Genomic DNA, 27,648 nt, shown 5'->3' on the forward strand with positions numbered 1-27,648 from the left:
GATGTGGGCGGAGGTCAGCGCAGGGGATGTCACCGTTCGACAGCCAGTCTGGTTATCCTCCACTTCTCTTCCTGGAACGGGAGGCCGAGGTAGGGGTTCCTGCGGCCAAAGATCTCGTCCAGTACTGCAAGCAGGAATGGACTGGGGCAAGAGTGATTTTGCTGGCCTCTATCCAAAAGGTGAAAACCAAGACTAATCAAAAGGCGAAGAAAGGGATCTGCTTTGCAGCCTGGGCAACAGGTCTGATTGACCACTAAAGATTTACCTCTTTGGGTGGAGTCTAGACAGTTTGTGCCAAAGTTCATTGGCCCTTCCAAAATCCTGAGGAAAGTAAATCTGGTGGCTTACACTTTGCAGCTCCCCAACACCTTGAAGATCAATTCTAACTTCCACATCTCTGATTTAAAATGTCATCCCTTTAGTCCCACCACCATCAGCCCCGCTGCTACCCAGGTTTATTGATATGGAACAGGTCTTCATAGTGAGAAGACTTTTGGACTCACAAACTGTTTGGGATTTTCCTCGTGGACTGGGAAAGATTTGGACCCAAGGAAAGGTGCTGTGTGTCTGAAAAAGACATCTTGGATCTGGTTCTCTTCCACAACTACTATCACCATCTCTCCAAGCAGCTAGGGCTGTCACGCATCAGCCCTAGTGGAGGGGGTCCAGTTACCAGACAAACTCAACCGTGCCAGTTTATGGGGTTTAGACACTCTAACTCTCCAGAGTATGGCTATCAGGCACGGCCCCTTTAAGAGTTCAGGACTGTCCCGCTAATAGGCAATTATGTTTTGGGTGCCAAGAATTGGGTATTTAAAAGAGCTCCTGAATGATGCCTCAGTGATCAATTGTAAGCCCAACTAAAGGTATCGTCTAGCGTTTTGTTTGTGCTCAGTTCTTGTTTCAGCTTTATACCAAGTCTCAGTCCTTGTCTCGGATACTTCAGTATTTGAGTCCTAACCATCCTTGTCAAGGTCTCTCATCATAGCGGTGTGAGGAAGGGATTGGCAGATGATAGGTGGAAGCAGGTGAGGAAAGATCATGGGCAGGTAGAACCAGGTAGGGGAGGGAGAGGACTGGAATCAGGGATCAGTGTCAGGTGCATGCTAAGTTGAAACAGATAAAGAAAGAGAAGTAAAGGAGGAGATGGAGCCAGGAGCCAGGCTGAGGGGGTGGGGAGGAGTAAGGATGAAAGTAGAGACAGAGGGTGGAATCTGTTAATTAAGGAAAATTTAGTGGAACCAGGCAAGGGAGGGATTAGGGCCAGATAGAACCAGTTTGGAGAGAGCGGATAAGAGGACCACAAGGTGTAGTGTGTGTTTAACAGGCAGATGGAACTGGGAATATTGGGGAAGGGGGATGGTTGAGCGGGTGAGGGGAAGAGCCAGAAAGACAGAAAGGAGCACAAGGAGTATGGATTATCTGAAGCTGGAAAATTCAGCGTTTATACCATTAATTTTGAAAGGGCCGCTCAAAGAAACCACATCCAATTCAAAAGCTCTTGTTAAAAGAGGAAAATAACCAAACGGAACTGATTCACTTGGACATCCCTGTCTCCTGATTTCAGTGCATAAAATGCAACATTTAGAGCATCACAGAAAAGCATTTACTTATCATTCAGAGATAAACAACCCAAATCTATAGATGTTACTAACAAATAAATCTGGCCATGAAAATACTGATTGAAGTGTACATATTGATAAATGTCATCCATGCTTACAGGGTGGAAGGATGTTCCTAATTATACTGAATGTTTGCCGTAACATTATGCAGGATGAGATCCAAAAACATGACAAAGGCAGCAGATTGAAAAGGATTTGAGTTGGATTAAGTCCGAGTCTACTTACATAGATGGTCTGGGCCTTTGAGTACGATTCGGACATGCCGACTTCCATATGGAATAGCAATGATAGTGTCATCCACTGTGAAAGAATTTGAAGTATTAGACACCTAAGTTGAAAAAGTATCTGTTAAAATTTTCTGATCTGCATTGTACCGAAATACATCTTTGTAAATACAATCTGTTTCTAGATTACACAGAGACACCAGAGCACAAGAGTATAATTAAGTATAAATGTTATCCAGTTATCTTTCATTGAGGGAAATCAATTTCAGTATGATGCTCAGAATGAAAACAAATTGTTTAGACATATTTTATTAAGCATGTAAGATCTCTTAAGACCCTGTTGAGTAAATACACATTGACTTCCAAATTAATTGAGCCTGCCTAATAATTCAAACGATATACAACAATAAAGCAATCTTCAGTGTACAACTGGAGAAACTTTTACCAAGCTGAAACATGGCTGAATTCAACTGTAATTTGATGCAATGTTTCAGGAATTAATTGTAAATTCAGAGGGATATACAACTCCTGAGTTTACATTTCGGCAATTGATGCTATTACTTGAATCTGACAAGGCCAAAATTTCCTCCAACACTCCAATGCTGGCATTTGTGAAGTGCCCGAAGAAATACTTTCACAATTGATTGGTTAAAGCAGTTTTGCATGCATCAATATAATGAAAGAGATTTAAATACTTCAAGGAAACATTTTTTAATGAAACAGCTTTTATTTTGTTTGTGGTGCCATTGTCCATAAGTTTTATTTCAAAATCACTGGAATAAACAGACAATTACAATCATTCAAACAAAGATGAAGCTCCTCCAATAGGACACCATTTCACTACTCCAGCATGAAGGTAAAATATGTGCTAACTACTGAAGTACAGTTAACCCTACTATTTTGTGATGCTAACGTGCAACTGCTTTGTATCCAGGGACAAGAAAAATCCTTACTGTTTACTGAGGTGATCCCCATAACCCTGTTAATTTTTTTAAAAATCCAGAGGTAATCACAGCAGCACAGCACTGGGCATCAAGAAGATGGGCTTTGGGAATATATCCTTAACTGATGGAGACCTGTCAAAATATCATCTATGAAGGACTCAGGCAGCAGCCAGAGGGGCAAAAAAAATCGCACACAGTCTGCACCTGTATCCTGAAACTTCCCATCGAACAAGACTTGGGAACACCTGAATCAGATGAACTGCAGAAAACTTACACAATGTTGTGAAGAGAAACACCAAAAAAGTCATCAGAATTTCTGAATAACTGTTCTGTCATGTTTCATTACTAAAAGGCATTTCATCAGGCACTGAACAACCAGGGAATAAAGGGGTACAGAGCATGTGCAAGCAGACAGGATAGTTAGATTGGTATCATGCTCAGTGCAGACAATGGGCACTAAGTAGCCTGTACCTGCATCATACTGGTCTATGCTCTATTTTCAACGTTAGTTATCATTGATGTAATTATATGAAAAATAATCAACATATTTCCTGAAAACTTGAGCTACGCAAGTTTGTAAAAAATGATATTTGAAGAAGATAGTCCCTTGCTATGTTATTTTAAGCAAGCTTAGTGAAGATTTCAAATGCTGGCAAATTGTAAACATTTATTAGCTGATAAGTTTTTTGAGTTGTAAGTATTCATAGAAAATGATCATGGACGAAAAATGCTTTACAGCCAAAGATAACTTGAATTGCCTCAAACTTTGAAATGTTATTAGTATTTAAAGGCATCTGTTCTGCTTGCAAAATATATTTGAGTGTTCTCCATATAGTGATGCCAATCTGTTGTCCCAAAGAATGATATGAGCCTGCTCTCCTACACCGATATGTCAATGTGCTCTCCGATAAAGTATAATTAATGTGCTGTTCAATACAGTGAGGATGGTGTCTGGCCCCGTACAGTGAGGTCTGTGTGCTGCCCTGTTCAGGAAGGCCAATGTGTTGATCTGTAAAGATATGCCACTTAGAGTGAGTTCATTGTCCTGCCCTGGAAAATCAGGTTGGCTTTCTGAGGTTAGTGTGATGACCTGTATAGTGAGGTCAATGTGATGTCCCGTACAGTGAGGTCAGTGTGGTCCCATAGACTGAGGTTAGTGTGACGTTCGTACATTGAGGTTAGTGTGATGTCTCGTAAAGTGAGGTCAGTGTGATGTCCCGTACAGTGAGGTCAGTGTGGTCCCATAGACTGAGGTTAGTGTGATGTCCCGTACATTGAGGTCAGTGTGGTCCCATAGACTGAGGTTAGTGTGATATTCGTACGGTGAGGTCAGTGTGATGTCCCGTAGAGTGAGGTCAGTGTGATGTCCTGTAGAGTGAGATCAGTGTGATATCCCACAGAGTGAGGTCAGTATGATGTCCCACAGAGTGAGATCAGTGTGATGTCCGTACAGTGAGGTCAGTGTGATGTTCCGTGCAGTAAGTTCAGTGTGATGACCCATACAGTGAGATCAGACTGATGTCCGGTACAGAGAGTTCAGTGTGATGACCCAAAGAGTGAGGTCAGTTTGATAACCCATAGAGTGTGTTCAGTGTGATGTCTGTACAATGAGGGTAGTGAGCTGTCCTTAGAGTGAGGTCTGTGTGAGGTCCATAGACTGAGGTCAGTGTGATGACCTGTACAGAGAGATCAGTGTGATGTCCGTACAGTAAGGTCAGTGTGATGACCAATAGAGTGAGGTCAGTTTCATAACCCATAGAGTGAGGTCAGTGTGATGACCAATAGAGTGAGGTCAGAGTGATGACCCATACAGTGAGATCAGTGTGATGTCCCATACAGTGAGGTCAGTGTGATATCCGTAAAGTGAGTTCAATGTGATGTCCCGCAGAGTGAGATCAGTGCATTGTCCCATAGACGGAGGTCAGTGTGATGTCCGTTCATTGAGGTCAATGTGATGTCCCCTACAGTGAGTTCAGTGTGATGACCTGTACAGTGAGGTCAGTGTAATGTCTCATACAGTGAAGTCATTCTGATGACCTGTACAGTGAGATCAGTGTGATGTCCGTACAGTGAGGTCAGTGTGATTTCCCACAGAGCGAGGTCAGTGTGCTGTCTGTACAGTGAGGTCAGTGTGATGAACTGTACAGTGACGTCAGTGTGATGTCCCCTACAGTGAAGTCAGTGTGATGACCTGTAAAGTGAGGTCAGTGTGACGACCCGTAGGGTGAGGTCAGTGTGATGTCCATACAATGAGTTCAGTGTGATGTCCCGCAGAGTAAGGCCAGTGTGATGTCCGTTCATTGAGGTCAATGTGATGTCCCCTACATTGAGGAGAGTGTAATGTCCCATACAGTGAATCATTCTCATGACCTGTACAGTGAGCTCAGTGTGATATCTGTACAGTGAGGTCAGAGTGATGACCCACACAGTGAGGTCAGTCTGATGACCGTACAGTGAGGTCAGTATGATGTCCGTACAGTGAGGTCAGTGTGATGAACTGTACAGTGCGTTCAGTGTATTGTCCCATAGACTGAGGCCAGTGTGATGTCCATTCATTGAGGTCAATGTGATGCCCCCTACAGTGAGGAGAGTGTAATGCCCCATGCAGTGAGGTCAGTGTAATGTCTCATACAGTGAAGTCAGTCTGATGTCCCATACAGTGAGGTCAGTGTGATGTCCGTACAGTGAGCTTGGTGTGATGTCCCACAGTGTGAGTTCAGAGTGATGACCCATACAGTGAAGTCAGTGTGATGTCCCGTGCAGTGAGGTCAGTCTGATGCCCCAACAGTGAGGTCAGTGTGATGACCCCTACAGTGAGTTCAGTGTGATGACCTGCACAGTGAGGTCAGACTGATGTCCTTACAGTGAGGTCAGTGTTATGTCCCACAGAGTGAGGTCAGTTTGATAACCCATAGAGTGTGGTTAGTGTGATGTCCGTGCAATGAGGGTAGCGAGGTGTCCGTAGAGTGAGGTCTGTGTGAGGTCCATACAGTGAGGTCAGTGTGATGACCTGTACAGAGAGATCAGTGTGATGTCCGTACAGTGAGGTCAGTGTGATGTCCCATAGAGTGAGGTCCGTTTGATAACCCATAGAGTGAGGTCAGTGTGATGTCCCACAGAGTGAGGTCAGTGTGATGTCTCATACAGTAAGGTCAGAGTGATGACCCACACAGTGAGGTCAGAGTGATGACCTATACAATGAGGTCAATGTGATGTCCCGTACACTGAGTTCAGTGTGACGTCCCGCAGAGTGAGGTCAGTGTGATGACCCGAACAGTGAGATCAGTGTATTGTCCCATAGACTGAGGTCAGTGTGATGTCTGTTCATTGAGGTCAATGTGATGTCCCCTACAGTGAGTTCAGTGTGATGACCTGTACAGTGAGGTCAGTGTAATGTCTCATACAGTGAAGTCAGTGTGATGACCTGTACAGTGAGATCAGTGTGATGTCTGTACAGTGAGGTCAGTGTGATGAACTGTAAAGTGAGGTCAGTGTGACGACCCGTAGGGTGAGGTCAGTGTGATGTCCATACAATGAGTTCAGTGTGATGTCCCGCAAAGTAAGGCCAGTGTGATGTCTGTTCATTGAGGTCAATGTGATGTCCCCTACAGTGAGGAGAGTGTAATGTCCCATACAGTGAATCATTCTCATGATCTGTATGTACAGTGAGTTCAGTGTGATGTCTGTACAGTGAGGTCAGTCTGATGACCCATACAGTGAGGTCAGTATGATGTCCATACAGTGAGGTCAGTGTGTTGTCCGTTACTGTGAGGTCAGTGTGATGACCCATACAGTGAGGTTAATGTGATATCCTGTACAGTGAGGTCAGTGTGATGTCCGTACAGTGAGGTCAGTGTGATGAACTGTACAGTGAGTTCAGTGTGATGTCCCATACAGTGAAGTCAGTGTGATGTCCCGTACAGTGAGGTCAGTGTATTGTCCCATAGACTGAGGTCAGTGTGATGTCCATTCATTGAGGTCAATGTGATGTCCCCTACAGTGAGGAGAGTGTAATGTCGCATTCAGTGAAGTCAGTCTGATGTCCCATACAGTGAGCTCAGTGTGATGGCCGTACAGTGAGGTCAGTGTGATGTCCCATAGAGTGAGTTCGGTGTAATGACCCATCCAGTGAGGTCAGTGTGATGTCCTGCACAGTGAGGACAGTGTGATGTCAGTAAAGTGAGTTCAGTGTGATGTCCTGCAGAGTGAGGTCAGTGCATTGTCCCATAGACGGAGGTCAGTGTGATGTCCGTTCACTGAGGTCAATGTAATGTCCCCTACAGTGAGTTCAGTGTGATGACCCGTACAGTGAGGTCAGTGTAATCTCTCATACAGTGAAGTCATTTTGATGACCTGTACAGTGAGATCAGTGTGATGTCCGTATAGTGAGGTCAGTGTGATGTCCCACAGAGTGAGGTCAGTGTGATGTCCGTACAGTGAGGTCAGTGTGATGAACTGTACAGTGACATCAGTGTGATGTCCCCTACAGTGAAGTCAGTGTGATGACCTGTGCAGTGAGGTCAGTGTGACGACCCGTAGGGTGAGGTCAGTGTGATGTCCATACAATGAGTTCAGTGTGATGTCCCGCAGAGTAAGGCCAGTGTGATGTCCGTTTATAGAGGTCAATGTGATGTTCCCTACAGTGAGGAGAGTGTAATGTCCCATACAGTGAATCATTCTCATGACCTGTACAGTGAGCTCAGTGTGATATCTGTACAGTGAGGTCAGAGAGATGACCCATACAGTGAGTTCAGTGTGATGTCCCGCAGAGTGAGGTCAGTGTGATGTCCCATACAGTGAGGTCAGTGTGATGTCCCGTACAGTGAGGTCAGTGTGATGTATGTACAGTGAGGTCTGTGTGATGTCTAGTAGAGTGAGGTCAGTGTGATGTCCACTACAGTGAGGTCAGTCTGATGATCCGTACAGCGATGTCAGTGTGACGTCCCATACAGTGAGTTCAGTGTGATTTCCGATACAGTGCTGGTGTCCTGCCCCGTACAGTGACTGTGGTGTCCATAAGTCCATGAGACCATAGAAGATCGGATCAGACTTAGGCTATTCAGCCCATCGAAGCTGTTCTCCATTCTATCATGCTTAATCCCGGAACCCACTCAACCCCATACACCTGCTTTCTCACCATATCCTTTGGTGCCCTGACCGATCTGGAAATGATCAACTTAAGGCTTAAACATACCCATGATCTTGGCCTGCACCTCAGTCTGTGGCAGAGCATTTCACAGATTCACTCCTCTCTTGACAAAAAAATTTCTTCCTTACCTCTGTTTTAAAAGGTGAATTTTGAGGCTGTGCACTCTAGTTCTGGATACCTCCACCAGAGGAAACATCTTCTCCATACCCACCCTATCTAGTCCCATCAACAGTCAGTAGGTTTCAGTGAGATCCCCACCCATTCTTCTAATTTCCAGTGAGTACAGGCCCAAAGCTGCCAAATGCTTCTCATATGTTAACCCCTTCATTCCTGCAATCATCCTCATGAACCTCCTCAGGACTCACTCCAAAGAAAACACATCATTTCTGACAGTAGGTCAGTGTAGACATGGTGGAGGATTACAAACCCCTGGGGATACGAATCGACAATAAATTGGACTGGTCAAAGAACACTGAGGCTGTCTACAAGAAGGGTCAGCGCCGTCTCTATTTCCTGAGGAGACTGAGGTCCTTTAACATCTGCCAGATGATGCTGAGGATGTTCTATGAGTCTGTGGTGGCCAGTGCTATCATGTTTGCTGTTGTGTGCTGGGGCAGCAGGCTGAGAGTAGCAGACACCAACAGAATCAACAAACTCATTCGTAAGGCCAGTGATGTTGTGGGGTTGGAACTGGACTCTCCCACGGTGGTGTCTGAAAAGAGGATGCTGTCTAAGTTGCATGCCATCTTGGTCAATGTCTCCCATCCACTACATAATGTACTGGGTGGGCACAGGAGTACATTCAGCCAGAGACTCATTCCACCGAGAAGCAGCACAGAGTGTCATAGGAAGTCATTCCTGCCTGTGGCCATCAAATTTTACAACTCCTTCCTTGGAGGGTCAGAGACCCTGAGCCAATAGGCTGGTCCTGGACTTATTTCATAATTTACTGGCATAATTTACATATTACTATTTAACTATTTATGGTTCTATTACTACTTATTATTTATGGTGCAACTGTAACAAAAACCAATTTCCCCCGGGATCAATAATGTATGACTATGACTATAAGGGACCCAAGACTGTTGACAATATTCCAAGTGTGCCCTGATTAGTGTCTTATAAAGCCTCAGCATTATCTTCTTGCTTTTATATTCTATTCCTCTTTAAATAAATACTTGCATTGCATTTTTCTTCTATATCACAGGCTCAACCTGTAAATTAACCTTCTGAGAGTCTTGCATGAGGACTCCTAAGTCCCTCTGCACCTGTAATGTTTGATCCTTCTCCCCATTTAGATAATAGTCTGCACTATTGTTCCTTTTGCTAAAATGCATTATCATACATTTCCCAGCTTGTAGTCCATCTGCCAATTTTTTCTGCCCATTCTTTCAACTTGTCTAAGTTCTACTGCAGTCACATTGCTTCCTCAGCACTACCTACCCCCTTGGTGTCCTGCCCCTACAGTGAGGTTCGAGTGATATCCCATACAGTTAGGTCAGCGCGATGCCCTGTAGAGAGGTCAGTTTCCTGTTCTGTACAGTGAGGTCAGTGTGATGTCCTGTACAATGTGGTCATTTCCCTGCTCTGTACATTGAGGTTGGTGTGCTACACTGTAGAACATAGAAATCTACGGCACATTACAGGCCCTTCAGCCCACAATGTTGTGCCGACTATGTAACCTACTCTAGAAACTGCCTAGATTTACCCTACCTATTCAATAGTGTCTTAAAAGACTCTATTGTATCTGCCTCCACCACCATCGCCAGCAGTGCATTCCACGCACCCTCCTCTTTGTGTGAAAAACCTACTGCTGATATCCCCTCTCTACCTACTTCCAAGCACCTTAAAACTATGCCCCCTTGTATTAGCTATTTCAGTCCTGGGGAAAAAAGCCTCTGGCTATCCACACAATTAGTGCCTTTCATCATCTTTTCTCCTTTATCAGGTCACCTCTCATCCTCCGTCGTTCCAAGGAGAAAAGGCCAAGTTCACTCAACCTATTCTTATAAGGCATGCTTCCCAATCCAGGCAACATCCTTATAAATCTCCTCTGCACTCTCTCTATAGTATCCACATCCTTCCTGTAGTGAGGTGACCAGAACTGAACATAGCCCTCCAGTTGTGGGTTTAACTAACGTCTTATATATCTGTAACATTACTCACAGCTCTTGAACTCAATCCTACGGCTGATAAAGGCCAACACACCACACTGTCAACCTGTGCAGCGGCTTTGAGTGTCTTATGGACCCCAAGATCTCCACACTGACAAGAGTCTTACCAGTAATATTATATTCTGTCTTCAAATTTGACCTACCGAAATGAACCACTTCACACTTATCTGGGTTGAACTCCATCTGCCACTTCTCAGCCCAGTTCTGCATCCTATTGATGCCCGCTGTCACCTCTGACAATCCTCCAGACTATCCACAACACCTCCAACCTTTATGTCATCAGCAAAATTACTAACCCACTCTCTGCTTCTTCATCCAGTTCAAAATCACAAAAAGGAGTAGTCACAGAACAGATCCTGCAGAACACCACTGGTCACTGACCTCCATGCAGAATATGAACCATCTAAAACCACTGGGCAAACCAATTCTGGATCCACAAAGCAAAATCTCTTTGGATCCCATGCCTTCCTGCTTTCTGAAAGAGCCTGGCATGGGGAACTTGCCTTAAAGAAATCCATATACACTACATCCACTGCTCTAGCTTCATCAATGTGTTTTGTTACATCCTCAAAGGATTCAATCAGGCTTGTAAGGCACAATCTGCCCTTGACAAAGCCATGCTGACTATCCCTAATCAGATTATGTCTCTCCAAATGCTCATACATTCTGCCTTGTGGGATCTTCTCTAACAACTTGCCCGCCACTGAAGTCAAGCCAAGTCAAGTCAAATTTATTTATAAAGCACATTTAAAAACAACCCATGTTGACCAAGGTGCTGTACAAACCATAACAGGTAGCTAAAATCACAAATACAAGAAACGGAGATATAAATGACAAGGCACACAGCTTATAGGCACAAAATAAACAACACATGAGCCTAAGCACAAGCCAAAAGTCAGCCACACCAGGAAGATTCAAACACTAGTGAATAAAGGTAAGTTTTGAGCCTAGACTTAAAAGAGTCAATGGAGGGGGCAGATCTGATAGGGAGGGGAATGCTGTTCTACAGTTTAGAGGCTACAACAGCAAAGGCGCAGTCACCCCTGAACTTAAATTTAGATCGCGGGACAGCCAGGAGACCCAAGTCAGCCGACCTGAGGGACCTGGAAGGAGAATAAGGGGTTAGAAGGTCTGCGATATAGCCCATTTAGGGCTTTATAAACAAACAGGAGAACCTTAAAATCAATTCTAAACTGCACTGGTAGCCAGTGGAGAGAGAGGCCAGGATAGAAGTAATATGGTCCCTCTTCCGGGCACCTGTCAGGAGCCTGGCTGCGGCATCCTGGACCAGTTGCAGGCGGGACAGAGATGACTGACTAATCCCAGTATACAGGGAGTTGGAGTAGTCCAAGCAGGAGGATATAAGGGCATGGATGACTTTCTCGAGATCTTTGAAAGAGAGAAACAACTTGATTTTGGCAATAGTACGAAGCTGGAAAACACTGGCTTTTACTACTGCATTAACTTGCTTGTCAAACTTGAAGGCGGAATCAAATATCACACCAAGGTTTTTGACATGGGGTTTGACAAGGGTGGACAGGTAACCAAGACTGTTGGTAATCACTTTGATAGAGTCGGGGGGCCATATAGGACAACTTCAGATTTGCCTTCATTCAGCTGTAGGAAGTTTTGTGCTATCCAACACTTTATGTCCTCAAGGCAGTTCATGAGGCTGGCTAGATTTGACTGGTCGTTTGGTTTCAAGGGGAGATAAAGTTGTGTGTAAGACTTACTGGTCTATAATTTCCTGGGTTTTCTTTACTCCCTTTTTTGAACAAAGGAACAATATTCGCAACTCTCCATTCCTCTGGTATTTCTCCCATCCCTATTGATAATGGAAAGATCATCACCAGAGGCTCAGCAATCTCCTCCCTCGCTTCCCACAGTAGCCTGGGGTATATCTTGCCAGGTTCTGGCAACTTATCTAACTTAATGCTTTTCAAATGTGCCTGCACATCCTCTTTCTTAATGTCTATACACTCGAGTCTTTTAGTCCGCTGTAAGTCATCCCCACAATTGCCAAGGTCCGTTTCCCTGGTAAGTACTGAAGCAAAGTATTCATTAACTACCTCCACTATCTCCTCCAACTCCATGCACAGGTTTCCACTCTCCCACCTGATTGGTCCCAGTCTCACATGACTCATCCTCTTGCTCTTCACATACTTGTAGAATGCCTTGGGTTTTCCTTAACCCTGTTCACCAAGGCCTTTTCATGGCCCCTTCTAGCTCTCCTAATTTCATTCTTAAGTTCCTTCCTGACAGCCTTGTAATTTTCTAGAACTCTATCAGTACCTAGTTTCTTGAATCTTTCATATGCTTTTTTTTTCTTAACTAGACTTTCCACATCCTTTGTACACCATGGTTCTTTTACCCTACCATCCTATCCCTGCCTCAAAAGAACATACCTACGCAGAACACCATGCAAATGTTCCCTGAACATTTGCCACATTTCTGCTGTGCATTTCCCTGAGAACATCTGATCCCAAGTTCTTGCCTGATAGCATCATATTTCCCCCTACCCCAATTAAATGTTTTCCCAAGTTATATCTGTTCCTATCCCTCTCCAGCGCTATGGTAAAGGAGATAGAGTTGTGATCACTACTTCCAAAGTGCTCTCCCACCAAGAGATCTGACACCTGACCAGGTTCATTTCTCAATACCAGATCAAGTATAGCCTCTTCTCTAGTTGGCATATCTACATAATGCATCAAGAAACCTTCCTGAATACACCTAACAAATTCTACCCCATCTAAGCCTCTTGCTCTAAGGGGATGCCAGTCAATATTAGGAATGTTACAATCTCCCATCACAACAACCCTATTATTATTGCACTGTTCCAGAACCTGCCTCCCTATCTGCTCCTCGATATCCCTGTTACTACTGGGGGGGGGGGGGGGTCTATAAAAAACATCCAGTCGAGTTAATGCCCCCTTCCTGTTTCTGACATCCACCCACACTGACTCAGTAGACAATCCCTCCATGACTTCCTCCTTTTCTGCATCTGTGACACTATCCCTGATTAGCAATGCCACATCTCCATCTCTTTTGCCTCCCTCCCTGTCCATTTTGAAACATCTAAAGCCTGGCACACTCAGCAGCCATTCCTGCCCCTGAGACACCCAAGTTCGTGTAATGGCCACAATGTCATAGTTCCACATATTTATCCACGCTCTAAGTTCATCTGCCTTGTTTATGATACTCCTTGCATTAAAATAGACACATCTCAAACCATCAGGCTGAGTACATCTTTGCTCTATCATCTGCCTATCCTTCCTCACAAGCTCCCAACATGATGTCTCTATTTGTGTGCCTACCATCCCATCCTCTGCCTCTTCACTTCGATTTCCACCTCCCTGCAAATCCATAGCATTAGCAACCCCCCTGCCAGGATATTGGTCCCCCTCGGATTCAAGTGCAACCTGTTCTTTTCACACAGTTCACAACTACCCCAGAAGAGGTCCCAATGATCCAGTAATCAGAATCCCCACCTCCTGCTCTAATCCTTCAGCTAAGCATTTATCTGCCACACCATTCTATTCCTATACTCACTGTCGCATGGCACAGGCAGCAATCCTAAGCTTACAGTACTACCCTTGAGATCCTGCTTCTCAGCTTCCTTTTTAATTCTGCTCTCAGGACCTTCTCCCTTTTTCTACCTACGGTGTTGGAACCAATATGCATCACAAATTCTGGATGCTTTCTCTCCCATTTCAGAATAATGTGGACGCCTTCAGAAATATCATGAACCCTGGCACCTGGGAGGCAAACTACCATCCATGTTTCTTTTTCACACCCACAAAATTGCCTGTCAGTTCCCCTGAATATAGAGTCCCCTATTACTGCTGGCATCCTCTTCTGTTCCCTACCCTTCTGAGCTACAGAGCCAGACTCAGTGCCAGAGGTATGGCCACTGTTGCTTCCCCCATGTAGGTCCCCCATAACAGCACTCAAAATGGAGTACTTATTGTTAAGGGAAATGGCCAGAAGGGTGCTCTCCACTACCTGACGCTCTCCCTTCCCTCTCCTGACAGTCACCCACTTATCTGTCTCCTGTGGCCCCAGTGTGACCACCTGCTTGTAGCTCCTACTGATCACCTTCTCACTTTCCCTAACAAGCTAGAGGTCATTGAGCTGCATCTCCAGTTCCTTAACACTGTCTCTAAGGAGCTGCAGTTCGATGCACCTGGTGAAGATATGGCCAGCAGGGAGACTGGAAGTCTCCTGGATATCCCACATCTGACAGCCAGAGCAGAAAACTGGCCTTGCAGTTCATATCCACTGTATGGTAGAGTCAGTGCGCTACACTGTATGGTGAGGCTGGTGCGCCACCCCATTCTGTAAGGTCACCTTGCTGCCCCATTCATCGAAGCAGCCTGTTGGCCTGCAGAGGGCTGATAGCACGTTCTGATGTAAAGCTAAGTTAATGTCAGACCATAAGTTCATAAGACCATAAGACATAGGAGCAGAAATAGGCCATTTCTATTCCATCATTCAATCATGGCTGATCCTTTTTTCCCTTCCTCAGCCCCACTCCCCATAACCTTTGATACCATAGCCAATCAAGAACCTATGAATCCCTTCCTTATATACACCCAACGACTTGGCCTCCACAGCTGCCTGTAGTAACAAGTTCCAGAAAATCAACATCCTCTGGCTAAAGAAATTCCTTCTCTGAAGCCTTTACAATGCCTGCACATCTTTTCTTTGATAAGGAGCCCAAAACTGTTCACATTACTCGAGTGAGGCCTCACCAGTGCCTTATAAAGCTTGGGTATCATATCCCTGATCTTAATATTCTAGACTTTTTGAAATGAATGCTAACATTGCAATTGCCTTCCTCACCACTGACTCCAACCTGTAAGTTAACCATTAGGGTGTTCTGCACAAGGACACCCAAGTCCTTTTGCATCTCAGATTTTTTGATTTTCTCCCCATTTAGAAAATAGTCAGCACATTTATTTTTACCACCAAAGTGCATGACCATGCATTTTCTAACATTGCATTTCATTTGCCACTTTCTTGCCCATTCTCCCAATATGTCTAAGTCCTTCTGCTGCCGTCCTGTTTCCTCAACACTGCCTGCACCTCCACCAATCTTCGTATTATTTGCAAACTTGGCAACAAAGCCATCTATTCCATCATCTAAATCATTGATATACAGCACAAAAAAAAAAGCTTCCCCAACACCTGCAAAACATCACTAATTACTGACAGCCAACCAGAAAAAGGTCTTTTTTTCCCACTGGCTGCCTCCTACCAATCAGCCAATGCTCTAACCATGTTAGTAATTTTCCTGTAATACCATGGGCTCTTAACTTGATAAGCACCCTCATGTGTGGCACTTTGTCAAAGGCCTTCTGAGAGTCCAAATATACAACATCCACTACATCCCCTTTATCTATCCTACTTCTAATCTCCTCAAAGGATTCCAACAGTTTCATCAGGCAAGATGTTCCCTTAAGGAAACTAGGTTGACTTTGTCCTATCTTGTCCTTTGTCATCAAGTGCTCCATAACCTCATCCTTAACAATTGACTCCAACATCTTCTCAACCACTGAGGTCAAGCTAACTGGTCTAATATTTTCTTTCAGCTACCTCCTTCCTTTCTTAAAGAGTGGAGCGACATTTGCAATTTTCCAGGCCTCCAGAACCACACCAGAGTCCAATGGTTCTTAAAAGATTATTACTAATGCATCCGCAATTTTGACCGATACCCCTTTCAGAACCGTAGGATGCAGTTTATCAGGTCTGGGTGACTTATGTACCTTTAGGTCTTTCAGCATTTTGAGCATCTTCTCCCTTGTAATAGTAACTGCACTCACTTCTCTTCCCTCACACCCTTCAGCATCTGGCACACTGCTATTGTCTTCCACAATGAAAACTGATGCAAAATACTCATTTAGTTCATCTGACATCTCCTTGTCCCTCATTACTAACTATCCAGCCTCATTTTCTAGCGGTCCTATATCTACTCTCATATCCCTTTTTTTAATATACTTCAATAAGCTTTTTCTATCCACCTTGATATTGTTCACTAGCTTGCTTTTGTATTTAATCTTTTCCCTCTTAATGATTATTTTCGTTGCTTTCTGTAGGTTTTTAAAAACTTCCCAATCCTCTATCTCCCTGCTAATTTTTGCTGTGTTGTATGCCCTCTCTTTTGCTTTTACATTAGCTTTGATTTCCCTTTTCAGCCATGGTTGTATTATTTTGCTATTTGAGTACGTCTTTGTTTTTGAAATACATCCATCTTGCACCTTCCTCACTTTTCCCAGAAACTCAAGCCTTTGCTGCTCTGCTGTCATCCCTGCCAGCACATCCTTCCAATTTATTTTGGCCAAATTCTCTTTCATACCACTGTAGATTCCTTTAACTCCACTGAAATACTGCTACATCAGACCTTCCTTTCTCCCTGTCAAATTTAAAGTTGAACACAATCATATTGTGATCACTCACTCCTAAGGGTTCCTTTACCTTAAGCTCCCTAAACACCTCCAGTTCATTACATAACATGCAATCCAATACAGCAGATCCTCTAGCAGGCTCAATGATACACTGCTCTAAAAAGCCATCTCGTATGCATTCAACAAATTCACTCTCTTTCGGATTCATTATCAACCTGATTTTCCCAATCAACCTGAATATTAAAATCTCCCATGAGTATCATAACATTGCACTTTTGACACACCTTTTCTACTTCCTGTTGTAATCCGTAATCCACATTCCAGCTACTGGTTGGAGGCCTGTATATAACTGCCACCAGCGTCCTTTTACCCCTGCACTTTCTGAACTCAACCCACAAGAATTCACCTTCTTCTGATCCTATGTCACATCTTTCTAATGATTTGATGCCATTCTTTTCCAGCAGAGACATGCCACCCCCTCTGCCTACCATCCTATCCCTTTGATACAATGTGTAGCCTTGGATATTCAGCTCCCAAATGCAACCATCCTTCAGTCACGATTCAGTGATGGCCACATACCTGACAATCTGCAAAAGTGCAACAAGATCATCCACCTTATTTCTTATACTCCATGCATTAAGTACTGTATTTACTACCCTTTTTCATTCTGCATCCCTAATGCACGCTGCTGGCTGCAATTTTGTCCTATCAACTGCCTACTCTTCCTGACAGTCTGCCTGCACGCTAACTTTGCCTTTTTACCATCCATCCTATATTAAGTCTCTTCACTCCAGTTCTCATCCCCCTGCCAAATTAGTTTAAAACCTCCCAAACAGCTCCAACAAACCTTCCCACAAGAATATTGGCCCTCCGCAGGTTCAGGTGCAACCTGTCCCTTTTGTACAGGTTATACCTCCCCCAAAAGAGATCCCAATGATCCAATAACCTGAAGCCCTGTCCCCCGCACCAGCTTCTCCACCATGCATCTATCTGTCAAATCATCCTGTATCTGCCCTCACTGGCGCGTAGCACAAGTCATGAACCAGAGATTACTACCCTGGAGGTCCTGTTCTCCGCTTTCTGCTTAGCTCTCTAAATTCTCTCTTCTGGACCTCTTTGCTTTTCCTTCCTTTGTCATTGGTACCCATATGTACCAAGACATCCGGCTGGTCTCCCTCTCCCTCCAAAATGCCATGGACGTGATCCGAGATATCCCTGACCCTGGCACCTACGTGGCAACATACCATCTGTGTGTCCCGTTCATGTCCATAGAATATCCTGTCTGTTCCTCTGACTATTGAGTCCCCTATCACTACTGCTCCCCTCTTCTCCTTCTGTACCACGCACTCATGCTCAGTGCCAGTAACCTGGTCTCCATGGCATTCCCCTGCGAGCTCATCCCCCAGAGGGAATGCCATGTGCCACCAGGCCCCTGGATTTTGGCATGCTGTGCTGTTGAGTGCTGTTGGTGTGATGTTATCCACACAGTTGGTGAACTCTTGGTTACTCAGGCAGTGAAGATGGCTGTTTCCAGTACTGGTGTGAAGACATGCAAAGGCAACATGTGAGCTGAGTTCTTTGATACTGCTTAATAAACCTTCTCAGATCCCAGAGCCAGAGACAGGACAGTGCCAAAGAATAATTGAACCAACTGTACTGCTTCTGGGCTGCCCTCCAGTCTTTATCCCAAATGACAACTCACTGGATCTGAGCCTGGTCCTTGGCAGCTGCTGATCCACCACAGGGAGACTGTTACTGCTCGGCCCCACTTCTGCTCTTATATGCTGCCCACCTCTGTGTTTTACAGCTGAAACATCAGGATCCTAAATTTCCACCCTTGCCCATGGGCATCACCACACCAAAACAGATCGGCCAAGCAGCATGCACGACTCAATGAAATGGGTCTCTGTGGTGTGAATAGTTCGGTAACACATTATTGAGGGATCGAATATCCACCCCACCAATAAATGCTTCCACAACAGCTGCTAGGTGGCTAGAACTGTGCGGCCCCTTGGTGAATTCCCACCCCTGATATCTCTCTCAGCAAGCAGCTCCTTTTCTTTGAACACTGGCCGTCCTGGGGAGTTACACTAAACTCGTACAAGTAAGTAGAGGGAGGACTCAGACTAAATTATATCCCTACAAGGAACAGGCATTTCTGGCTCAGTCCACAACTTGGGATTTTGAGGTTGGGTGGTTGGTTGGTTGGAAGGGAGATCTGACTTGAATATTCATAATTTACGCTATGGTTTCTTTTACATATATTTGTTTAATGACAACACAGGGCCCTATCTGCCAGCAGTGTACATAAGGCAATTGCATAAGTGCACTGCTTATAAATTTCCACTTATTAATCTTAATATACTCAGTCTTCATGACAATGTCACATTATTATCAAAAACTCCTATAATCGTTTGAGTAAAAAAATCAACAAAAAAAACAGAAATTACATTTCCTTTCAAAAACAGTCCCACTGTTCTCACTTAGCAACTGTGAGACTTGCTGTATGAGGCAAGCTGAAACAAATGTAAGTAGACTGTGTGGTCCTTTCGCTGGCAAAGCATTTAATGTTGCTGAAACGTTTCTGCATAAAACTGAAGTGCTGTGCCCAAGGATTTCAAGAGCATAGTTGTACTTTTAGCAAAGCATGATAGCTGATAGAGAGCCTTACAAATCAATAAGTCATTAGGTAACCAAATAGATTGTTAGATGGACAGATGGACAACAACATAGAAAACTGACACATCTCCTCTGATGAAGGTGTTTGTACACTCGGACTCGTACGGAGATCACTCTTTCCAAACTGATTGCAGAGGATAAGGGCAGTGCATTTATATTACTGGGTGGGTCATGATTGTGAGTGGTAGGCTACAGTAATAGATGCTATCTGTTTCCAGATGGAGCTCTCTGGTTCTCCCAAACACCAAATAGCCACAAAAATCAGAGTGCACATAATTAGGCAAAAATAACTCTTACCATGTATTTTCATTCTTGTCCCTGGTTCTAATTCTGTAGATCGCTGTGATGTTATTGCTTATAACTGCTGGGTAGTTTTTTTTTAGTGAACAAGATGACAAGGAATCATCTTGATCAGCTGGGTGATGCAGCACAATCTGCCTTTCAGCCTTGCCCTGTCATTGTCACCCCAGAAGTACTATGCACCTGTTTGTAAATGCTTATGTTACTGCATGTATAGACTCCGCCATAGGACCTCCTGTAGGACCTCCTGTGTGCAACAGTAAGACCCGAGCAGCCTACAGATCGCCAGTCAAAGGCACCACTGATCTCCAACAGGTATGCAACAGGATGATCAGAGTATTTGTCAAGTGGAATGCTAGTGAGTGAGGGTCAGATGCTCCAGCAACAAGTCTATTCACCAACAACTGCAATATTTCAACTTTAAAACCTTCTCCTCAAACCAATGAAGTTTTATAAGTCAACTAGACAACTAACCAGAGAGCAGAATAAAAGACTGTTCAGCAACAGGATTCTGTTTGACTGTTGTTTATTTTCCAATGGATTAATATGAAATATTATTTTGGTTTATTTCACTAATGTTGATCAGAAATAAACACAGAAAATTCTGGGAAAAATACAGCAGGTGAGGCGGCATATGTAGAGGGAGGAATTATGCAAACATTTTAGATTAACGTTTACTTTTACTCACTGTGACGGAAGGTCATTGACCTGAAAGTTTAATTCTGTTTATCTTCCCGCATTGCTGACCAGCTTACTGAGTATTTCCAGCATCTTCCTCTATTATTTCAGATTTCTTACATCTGCAGTTTTTTTTTTGTCTTTTGACTAAATTTGGTCAGGCTTCACCTTTATCGCCAATATGCACCTATACCTCTAACCATACTTATTTTAAGTTCCTCATGCAGTCCAATATCTAAATATATCAACATGTCAGTCTAAAATCTAAGTTAAGTATCAGGAGATCAAAATCACACTCACAGTCTGTAGAGTTGAAATGATCAACAAATTAAGAAGCTGCAAATGTATTAACTGCTGGTGGTATTCTTGGCATGCCTGTTGTTGTCATATTTCATCCACCGACAAGGCATACAATATAACAACAGAGAATGGTGAAATGACCCTGATGCTACCCAGGAGATCACAGAGGGAACACTGTGTACACAGAGGGAACCTAGGACTCTCAATTTCACTTGCTAATGCCTGAGTATCAAATTGTAATGACAATAAAGTAATAAATCTCAATGTTCTCATTAAAAGATAAGGTACAGGACGAGTGTTTTTCTGTAATATTGAAAGGAATGAAATCATATGGAATTAGTCAATTTCTCAACCAGGTCCAAGATTTTTGAAGCCATGTGAAGTACTGCCAAAAGAAAAAAGAATCCTAAAATAAGGGATAAAATTAAACACCATTTCTCCCTTCAGAAATGTCCAAAAATGCTGTTGCATTGAAGATCATAAGCTGTGAGAGTAGACTACGTGTGTTAAAACAATACTTATAAAGCATTGCATACATGTAGCTATCATTTCAATGCTATCTGTATTAATCAAGGGGAGAAGGCTCTCCAGGAAAGGAACAGAATCCCTTACTCATCTTCAAACAGAACAAGTCATTTTCAAAATTCCCTTCGCTGATCTTCCTCAATTCCAAGTTATAAAAATTTATTCATGGCCCACACCCCTTCTTCCACACTGACTACTCAATCCTTGTCCATCTCCATTGGCTCTCTGATGTTCAGCAATTTTAAAACCTTGCCTCGATCTTGAGTCCTGGCATAAAGGTTTCTTCAAATTACATTTGTAACTTCCTCAGCTCTTACAACTCTGAAATATTGTACCTTCTATTGCCACACTTTGAAAGTTGCCCCTTAAGCCCAACATCACGATTCCAAATCATCCTTCAGCAAATAATCCATACTGGCAGTCCGGTGTGCTGTTGTCAGATGAAATGTTAATTTAAAAACTGATGTAAAGGAAAGTATTATTTGAAGAGTGGAAGATTTGTCTCAATATCCTGGGGCCAACAATTATTCTTCAACTAACATCACAAAAATTGATCAGCCCGGATCCTGCTAGTGAAAGCTGAATCTGTCAAGTAGTTTCAACCCTGGACCACATGGAATCCAGCCACCTAGCACCTTCTGTGTAGTCCTTGAGGCTCCTTTTCTGCTCTGTCCTGCCTGTTCTAGGTGTGAGTTAGACAGCCGGAGTCACTGAAAGCTGGCCAAAGCACATCTTCATACTAACATTTCTATAGAAGAGGAATGGAGCAGGAGCAGCTTTTATTGTGATACGGCGCGGGATGGGCCCGCCCAGCCCTCCGAGCCAGGCCACCCAGCAATCTCCCAATTTAATCTGTAGTCCAATCACAGGACAATTTACAAAGACCAATTAACCTACTAACTGGTACAACTTTGGACTGAGGGATGAAACTGGAGTACCTGGAGGAAATTCACGTGGTCACCATAGGGAGAACATACAAAACAGGCAGAGGCGGGAATTGAACCAGTTCGGATGTACTGTAAACCTTTGTGCTAACCTCTATGCTACCGTGCGCCCCAGGGCCAGAGTGGGGCAGCAATAACTGCAGCAGTAACTTGAGCAGGCAAAGCCCAAGCAGAATGGGAGCACTCCTGTGGTGGGGCAGAAGTGTAGCGAATGGAAACAACTGTTCTCTGATACTTAGGAATGAGATCACCCATTGTCAAAACAAAATATACTTCATCCAAGGTACCAAAGCAATTTATTCTGATTGGCTTTGACTTATGCACTGCAAGTGCAGTGTTTTCACTGGGCTTCAGTGAACACTTTCAGATCCTTTTTATCCTGAACCTGACAGCTCAGGTATCAAGCAACACACACAAAATATGCTGGAGGAACTCAGCAGGCCAGGCAGCATCTATGGAAAAATGTACAGTCAATGTTTCGGGCCGAAACCCTTCGGCTCAGGTATCAATACTGATTAAGGAAAAAAATGGTTCCATCTATTGAATGATGAGTTTCCTGGGAAGCTCAGGCCCATTGCAAAACCACTCCACACATATTACTGGACTGTAAAATTGGAGGATTCTTTTTGTTGTTAAGGCAGGTCAGTACTTACATTTATTTGATGAGAGTTGAGATTTGTACTGTCCTCGTACAAGTCTACAAGTGGAGCCATTGCCACGGCAGATCCCACAGTTATCTTCTTTGGCACTGCTTCCCAGTTGGTGATCACAGCCAACAACCTGCCAGGAACACCAGGGTGTTACTGCAGCCCACAGGTTACGTCTGTACTGCAAGTGACAGTCATGTCTATAAGGCAATGTTACTCTTCAAAACCAACAGGCAATGCACGTCTCAGAAGAGTAGCCAAATATTTCCCACAAGTACATGAATAAATTGACGCACCATTGAAACTAATGGTACAGAATGTCTTCATTATTTTCAAGGCCAGATAAATTAGTCTAAATAATTATCAGAAACAGAGTCATTCAGCACAGAAATAGGCTTTTTGTCCTACTGAGTTCAACATGACCATGTATACTAATCGTATTTTATTTTCACCATCAATTCATCCCAATCTTACCATTCACTAGGGGCAAGGTACATCTAGGCTGTATGAGGAATTTCAAGTAAGTGGATCCCCTACACCTTAGACATGCAGTGAAGCTTCAGGAGTGAAAGGGCTTCCATATGAGGCCTCAACCTGTCTCACCTAAGCAGCCTTTTGACAGGAAACAAAGTGATTGGCTGGGAGTTGTGGAGAGCTTAACCTGCTGTCAGTTATAGTCTCTCTGTCCTCGGGATCTGGGCCCAAACTGAACTAACTGGATGAAAACCAGGCAGTCACCAGGAGCATGTGCAAACTCCCTGAAAATAGCAAAGAACCAAGGTTGCAGCTCTGCCAGCTTTGCCAATGTACTTCCACTGAGAACCAGTATGAGAACTATGAGAAGTCAAGGTCAATGAAAATAACTACTTCCAAAAGGGAAACTGGTGATTGACGAGGATGCTGTCGGTATGATAAGGACCCAGAATTCAGCAGCCTGAACAGGAAGCAACAATGTGAGTCCCACCAACTTACTGTAGATAACTGTCTGAGTAATAACTCAGTTCTTCAAGCCTGTTCTGCCACTTAATAAGACCATAGTGAATCTGTGGTATAATGCCTTTATCTGCCATTGACCCAAATCCCTCTGACTCACTCCTGCACAATCCTCTCCTGTATATGTTCACCTACGCTGTATGAGGAGTGTCAAGTGAGCTGATCCTCTACACCTTGGGCATGCAGTGAGGCTTCAGGAGTGAATGGGGCTTCCAGGTGAGGCCTCGACCCAGATGACCCGAGTAGCTTTTTGACAGGAAACGAAGTGATTGGCTAGGAGTTGGGGAGGGCTTAATCTGCTGTCAACTGCACAAGATTTTTTTTCTTAGGTGCCTCTGCAGAAATAAAAACAAATCTCAGTAAGTGAGTAAAAAGTAAAAGAAATAAACTAAACATAATAAAAAAATGTTTAAAAATATGTTAGTCAATATTTTCCTTCCTTATCCCCAGGCTGGGAACATAAGAATATAAGAAATAGGAGCAGGAGTAGGCCATCCGGCCCATCAAGCCTACCCCGCCATTCAAGATGATCATGGCTGATCTGTCCTTAAACTCAGCTCCATCTACCTGCCTTTTCCCCATAACCCTTAATTCCCTTACTATGTAAAAACCTATCTAACTGTTTCTTAAATATATTTAGTGAAGAAGCCTCAACTGCTTCCCTGGGCAGAGAATTCCATAAATTCACCACTCTCTGGGAAAAACTGTTTCTCTTCATCTCCATCCTAAAACCTCTCCCCTGAATCTTGAGGCAATGCCCCCTAGTTCTAGTCTCACTTACCAATGGAAACAACTTTCCTACTTCTATCTTATCTGTCCCTTTCAAAATTTTGTATGTTTCTATAAGATCCCCTCTCATTCTTCCGAAAAAACTCCAGAGAGTATAGTCCCAGGCAACTCAATCAATCCTCATAGGTTAACCTCATCAACCCTGGAATCAACCTGGTGAACCTCCTCTGCACTGCCTCCAAAGCCAGTATATCTTTCCTCAAGTAAGGAGACCAGAACTGCACACAGTGCTCCAGGTGCGGCCTCACCAGTACCCTGTATAGTTGCAGCATGACCCCTCTCCTCTTGAATTCAATCCCTCTAGCAATGAAGGCCAACATTCCGTTTGCCTTCTTAATAACCTGTTGCACCTGCAAGCCAACCTTTTGTGATTCATGAACAAGCACTCCCAAGTCCCTCTGCACAACAGCATGATGCAATCTTTCACCATTTAAATAATAATCCGCTCTACTATTACTCCTTCCAAAGTGGACGATCTCGCATTTACCAACATTGTATTCCATCTGCCGGAGCTTAGCTGCTCACTTAACCTATCTATATCCCTGATCTGTCCATTATCTCAGCAGGCTGGTGTTGTACGAGAGAGCAAGATCTCTCATGTAGAGCCAGGGAGTCCCTGCATGCTTGGGCTCTGCTTTTGGACCAGTTTGAGTCTATGATGGAGGGGCAACATCTGTATCAGCATGTATCCTCCACAGCTTTGGCCTTATGATGAATCTGGATTAGCCCAGGACTGGGTACCCTGGACTACCTGAATTCCTGCAGTGTTCTTTGAAACTACCTGTTCAGATGAGCTCCACTTTACAGATTTGGATAACAAAAATCTGATTACATATTAACAACTGAACCTGCAATGACAACCATTTGCGGCAGTGAGTACCAAACATCTTAACACAGAGAGGCCTGACTCCAATTATTAAAACAGGCCCTTCCCACGCTCCCAAAACAGCAATTCTTCAGGCCATAATAACTGTTCCCTTACTATCTTGAAACCTTGAGTTAATAAGTCTTTAATCTTTGAATCTCCATGACACATAACTTCAATCATGTAATCTCGCTTCATTATTTGACCTCTGGTGTTCAGACATCATTCAGCACTCACCCCCCCCACCTCCTAAGAAATGCTTCCAGTGTGCTCAGTGTGTGTAATGGTACCACAACAAACATGAATACATTTACTTTATTTGATGGACCTCCAGTTTAAAATTTCTACCAATATCCACAAAAGAAAATTCAGACAACTGTACTGTGAAAGGAAATGTAACCGCACAAACTGGCCCACACCCCAGCTTAGCATGGAACCACTAGCAAACCCATTCCAATGTCTGCAAAAGAACATTCCCTCACGAAACACTGAATTCATGAGATACGCACAACCCAGCTGGACACTGAACCCCTAGAACACTTACACCCACACCCACAACCACAGCAAACACACAGCACAGCCTGGTGGATCTTGCTTTCTGTAGCTGCTCTCAGTCCTTCCTGCAATTTTTCCCCAGCTGTTGAAAATGCCTGAGAATCCTTCTCCAAATCACATTTTTTGTAACTGAAAAAGCAATAACCTAATCTGAGATCTAAAGATTTACTGAGATGAATACTTTACACTTTATACTTTATTGTCGCCAAACAATTGATACTAGAATGTACAATCATTATAGCGATATTTGATTACGTGCTTCCCGCTCCCTGGAGTACAAATCGATAGTAAATATTAAAAATTTAAATTATAAATCGTAAGTAGAAAAATTAGAAAAATGCTAAGTAAGGTAGTACAAAAAAAACGAGATGCAGGTCCGGATATTTGGAGGGTACAGCCTCCAAATAAGAGCTGTCTCGGTGACACAGGGCTTTCAGGATAGGCAAAGAGAGAATTGAAGAGAAATGGACAGATGGCAAGTATCACAGTGGCAGCATTGATTTAAATATTGAATTGTACAATCAAGAGCAGACTTTTGGAATGATATTAAGACTATAGAGAGGGTGATAGAGAATGGGCTGTTCAGCCCACCAGTTTCTTGTTGACCTTTTCACCAATTCACTATCTCATTTTCCCTCATTATTCTTCTATATTTTTCCTATTTATGTCTGTCTAAAGAGAATAATTATACTTGAGACCCTCGCTTCCACTGGAAGTGCATTCCAATTATAAAAGCTTACCTCTCAGATCCCCCTTAATAACTTCAACCTATCACTTTAGACCTGTCTCTTATTTTCGATAATCCTACAACAGGAACAATAGGAAAAATATTTTGTCTGTCTCTGCTATCTCTGCCTTTTATATACTTTATTAGGTCACCCCTCAGTCTCACCTGTCCAATCCAATCCAGTGACTCTCCACTGCATTCTCTCCAGCGCAAACACCTCCTTCCTGTAGGAAAATGACCAGAAGTGCACACAATACTCCACACATGGTCTAACTGGTACTCTATAAAGTTGCAACATAATGCCTCAATTTTGATACTCTATGCTCCCAGCTATGAAGATAAGCACACCATAGGTTTTCTTCACCATCCTGTCAACCTCTTTTACCACTTTCAGAGACAGTAGACTTCAACTTCTGAATCTCTCTGGTCATCAATATTGCTCAATGACCTTCCATTTAGTCTGACCCTATGTGACTTGATAAAATACAATTAATTTAACTGTGCTTTTGTCAGAATTAAATTCTATCTACCAATGGTTTTCCCATCTTCCCAGCTGATCTATGTATATTCTGCTACAACCTTAAACATCCTTCTCCGTTATGCATAGCACCACTAATTTTCATGTTACCTGCAGACTTACTGATAATCCTCCTACATCCACATCCAAGTCTTTAATATATATCAAAAACAGCAAAGGTCCCTCCACCAAGCCCTTTGATACACCACCAGTTATAGATATCTAGTCATTTCAACCTTCCATCACTACACCCATCTCCAAACTAATTTTGGATCCAGTTAATCAGCTCATCTTAGATCACATGTGCCTTACATAGACTGGAGAGGTTGTGGTTCTTCTGCTTGGAAAAGAAGAGGTCGTAGTGGGATCTGAGAGAGATAAAGTAAATAGACAGGAGTAGATAAATGAAAATTGTTGCCACTAGCAGAGGGGTCAAGAACCAGGGGTCACAGAATGAACACGTTTGACAAAAAAACAAAAGTGACACAATGGAAAAGTTTTTATAAGCATGGAGTGGTTGTATACTGGAATTAACAGCCAGGAACAACAGTCAAGGCAGATTCAACTACAGCATTTAACAGGGAACTGGATAAGTATCTGATAGTAAAGAAT

General features: G+C 43.5%; 1 protein-coding gene across 2 annotated transcripts in view; it reads right to left on the reverse strand.

Annotated features, from left to right (window-relative positions):
• LOC140197774 (ADAMTS-like protein 1) overlaps positions 1-27,648 on the reverse strand; it is a 568,572-nt gene that overhangs the window by 166,976 nt on the left and 373,948 nt on the right. For both annotated transcript variants that reach the window (XM_072258217.1, XM_072258218.1), the window contains 2 exons: positions 22,597-22,723; positions 1,848-1,922 (listed from right to left, as the gene is read on the reverse strand). In XM_072258217.1, the coding sequence (XP_072114318.1) occupies positions 1,848-1,922; positions 22,597-22,723 (202 nt within the window). The remainder of the gene's footprint in view (positions 1-1,847; positions 1,923-22,596; positions 22,724-27,648) is intronic.

The sequence above is a fragment of the Mobula birostris genome, chromosome 5 (genome assembly GCF_030028105.1).
Source record: "Mobula birostris isolate sMobBir1 chromosome 5, sMobBir1.hap1, whole genome shotgun sequence".
Classification (NCBI taxonomy): domain Eukaryota; kingdom Metazoa; phylum Chordata; class Chondrichthyes; order Myliobatiformes; family Myliobatidae; genus Mobula; species Mobula birostris.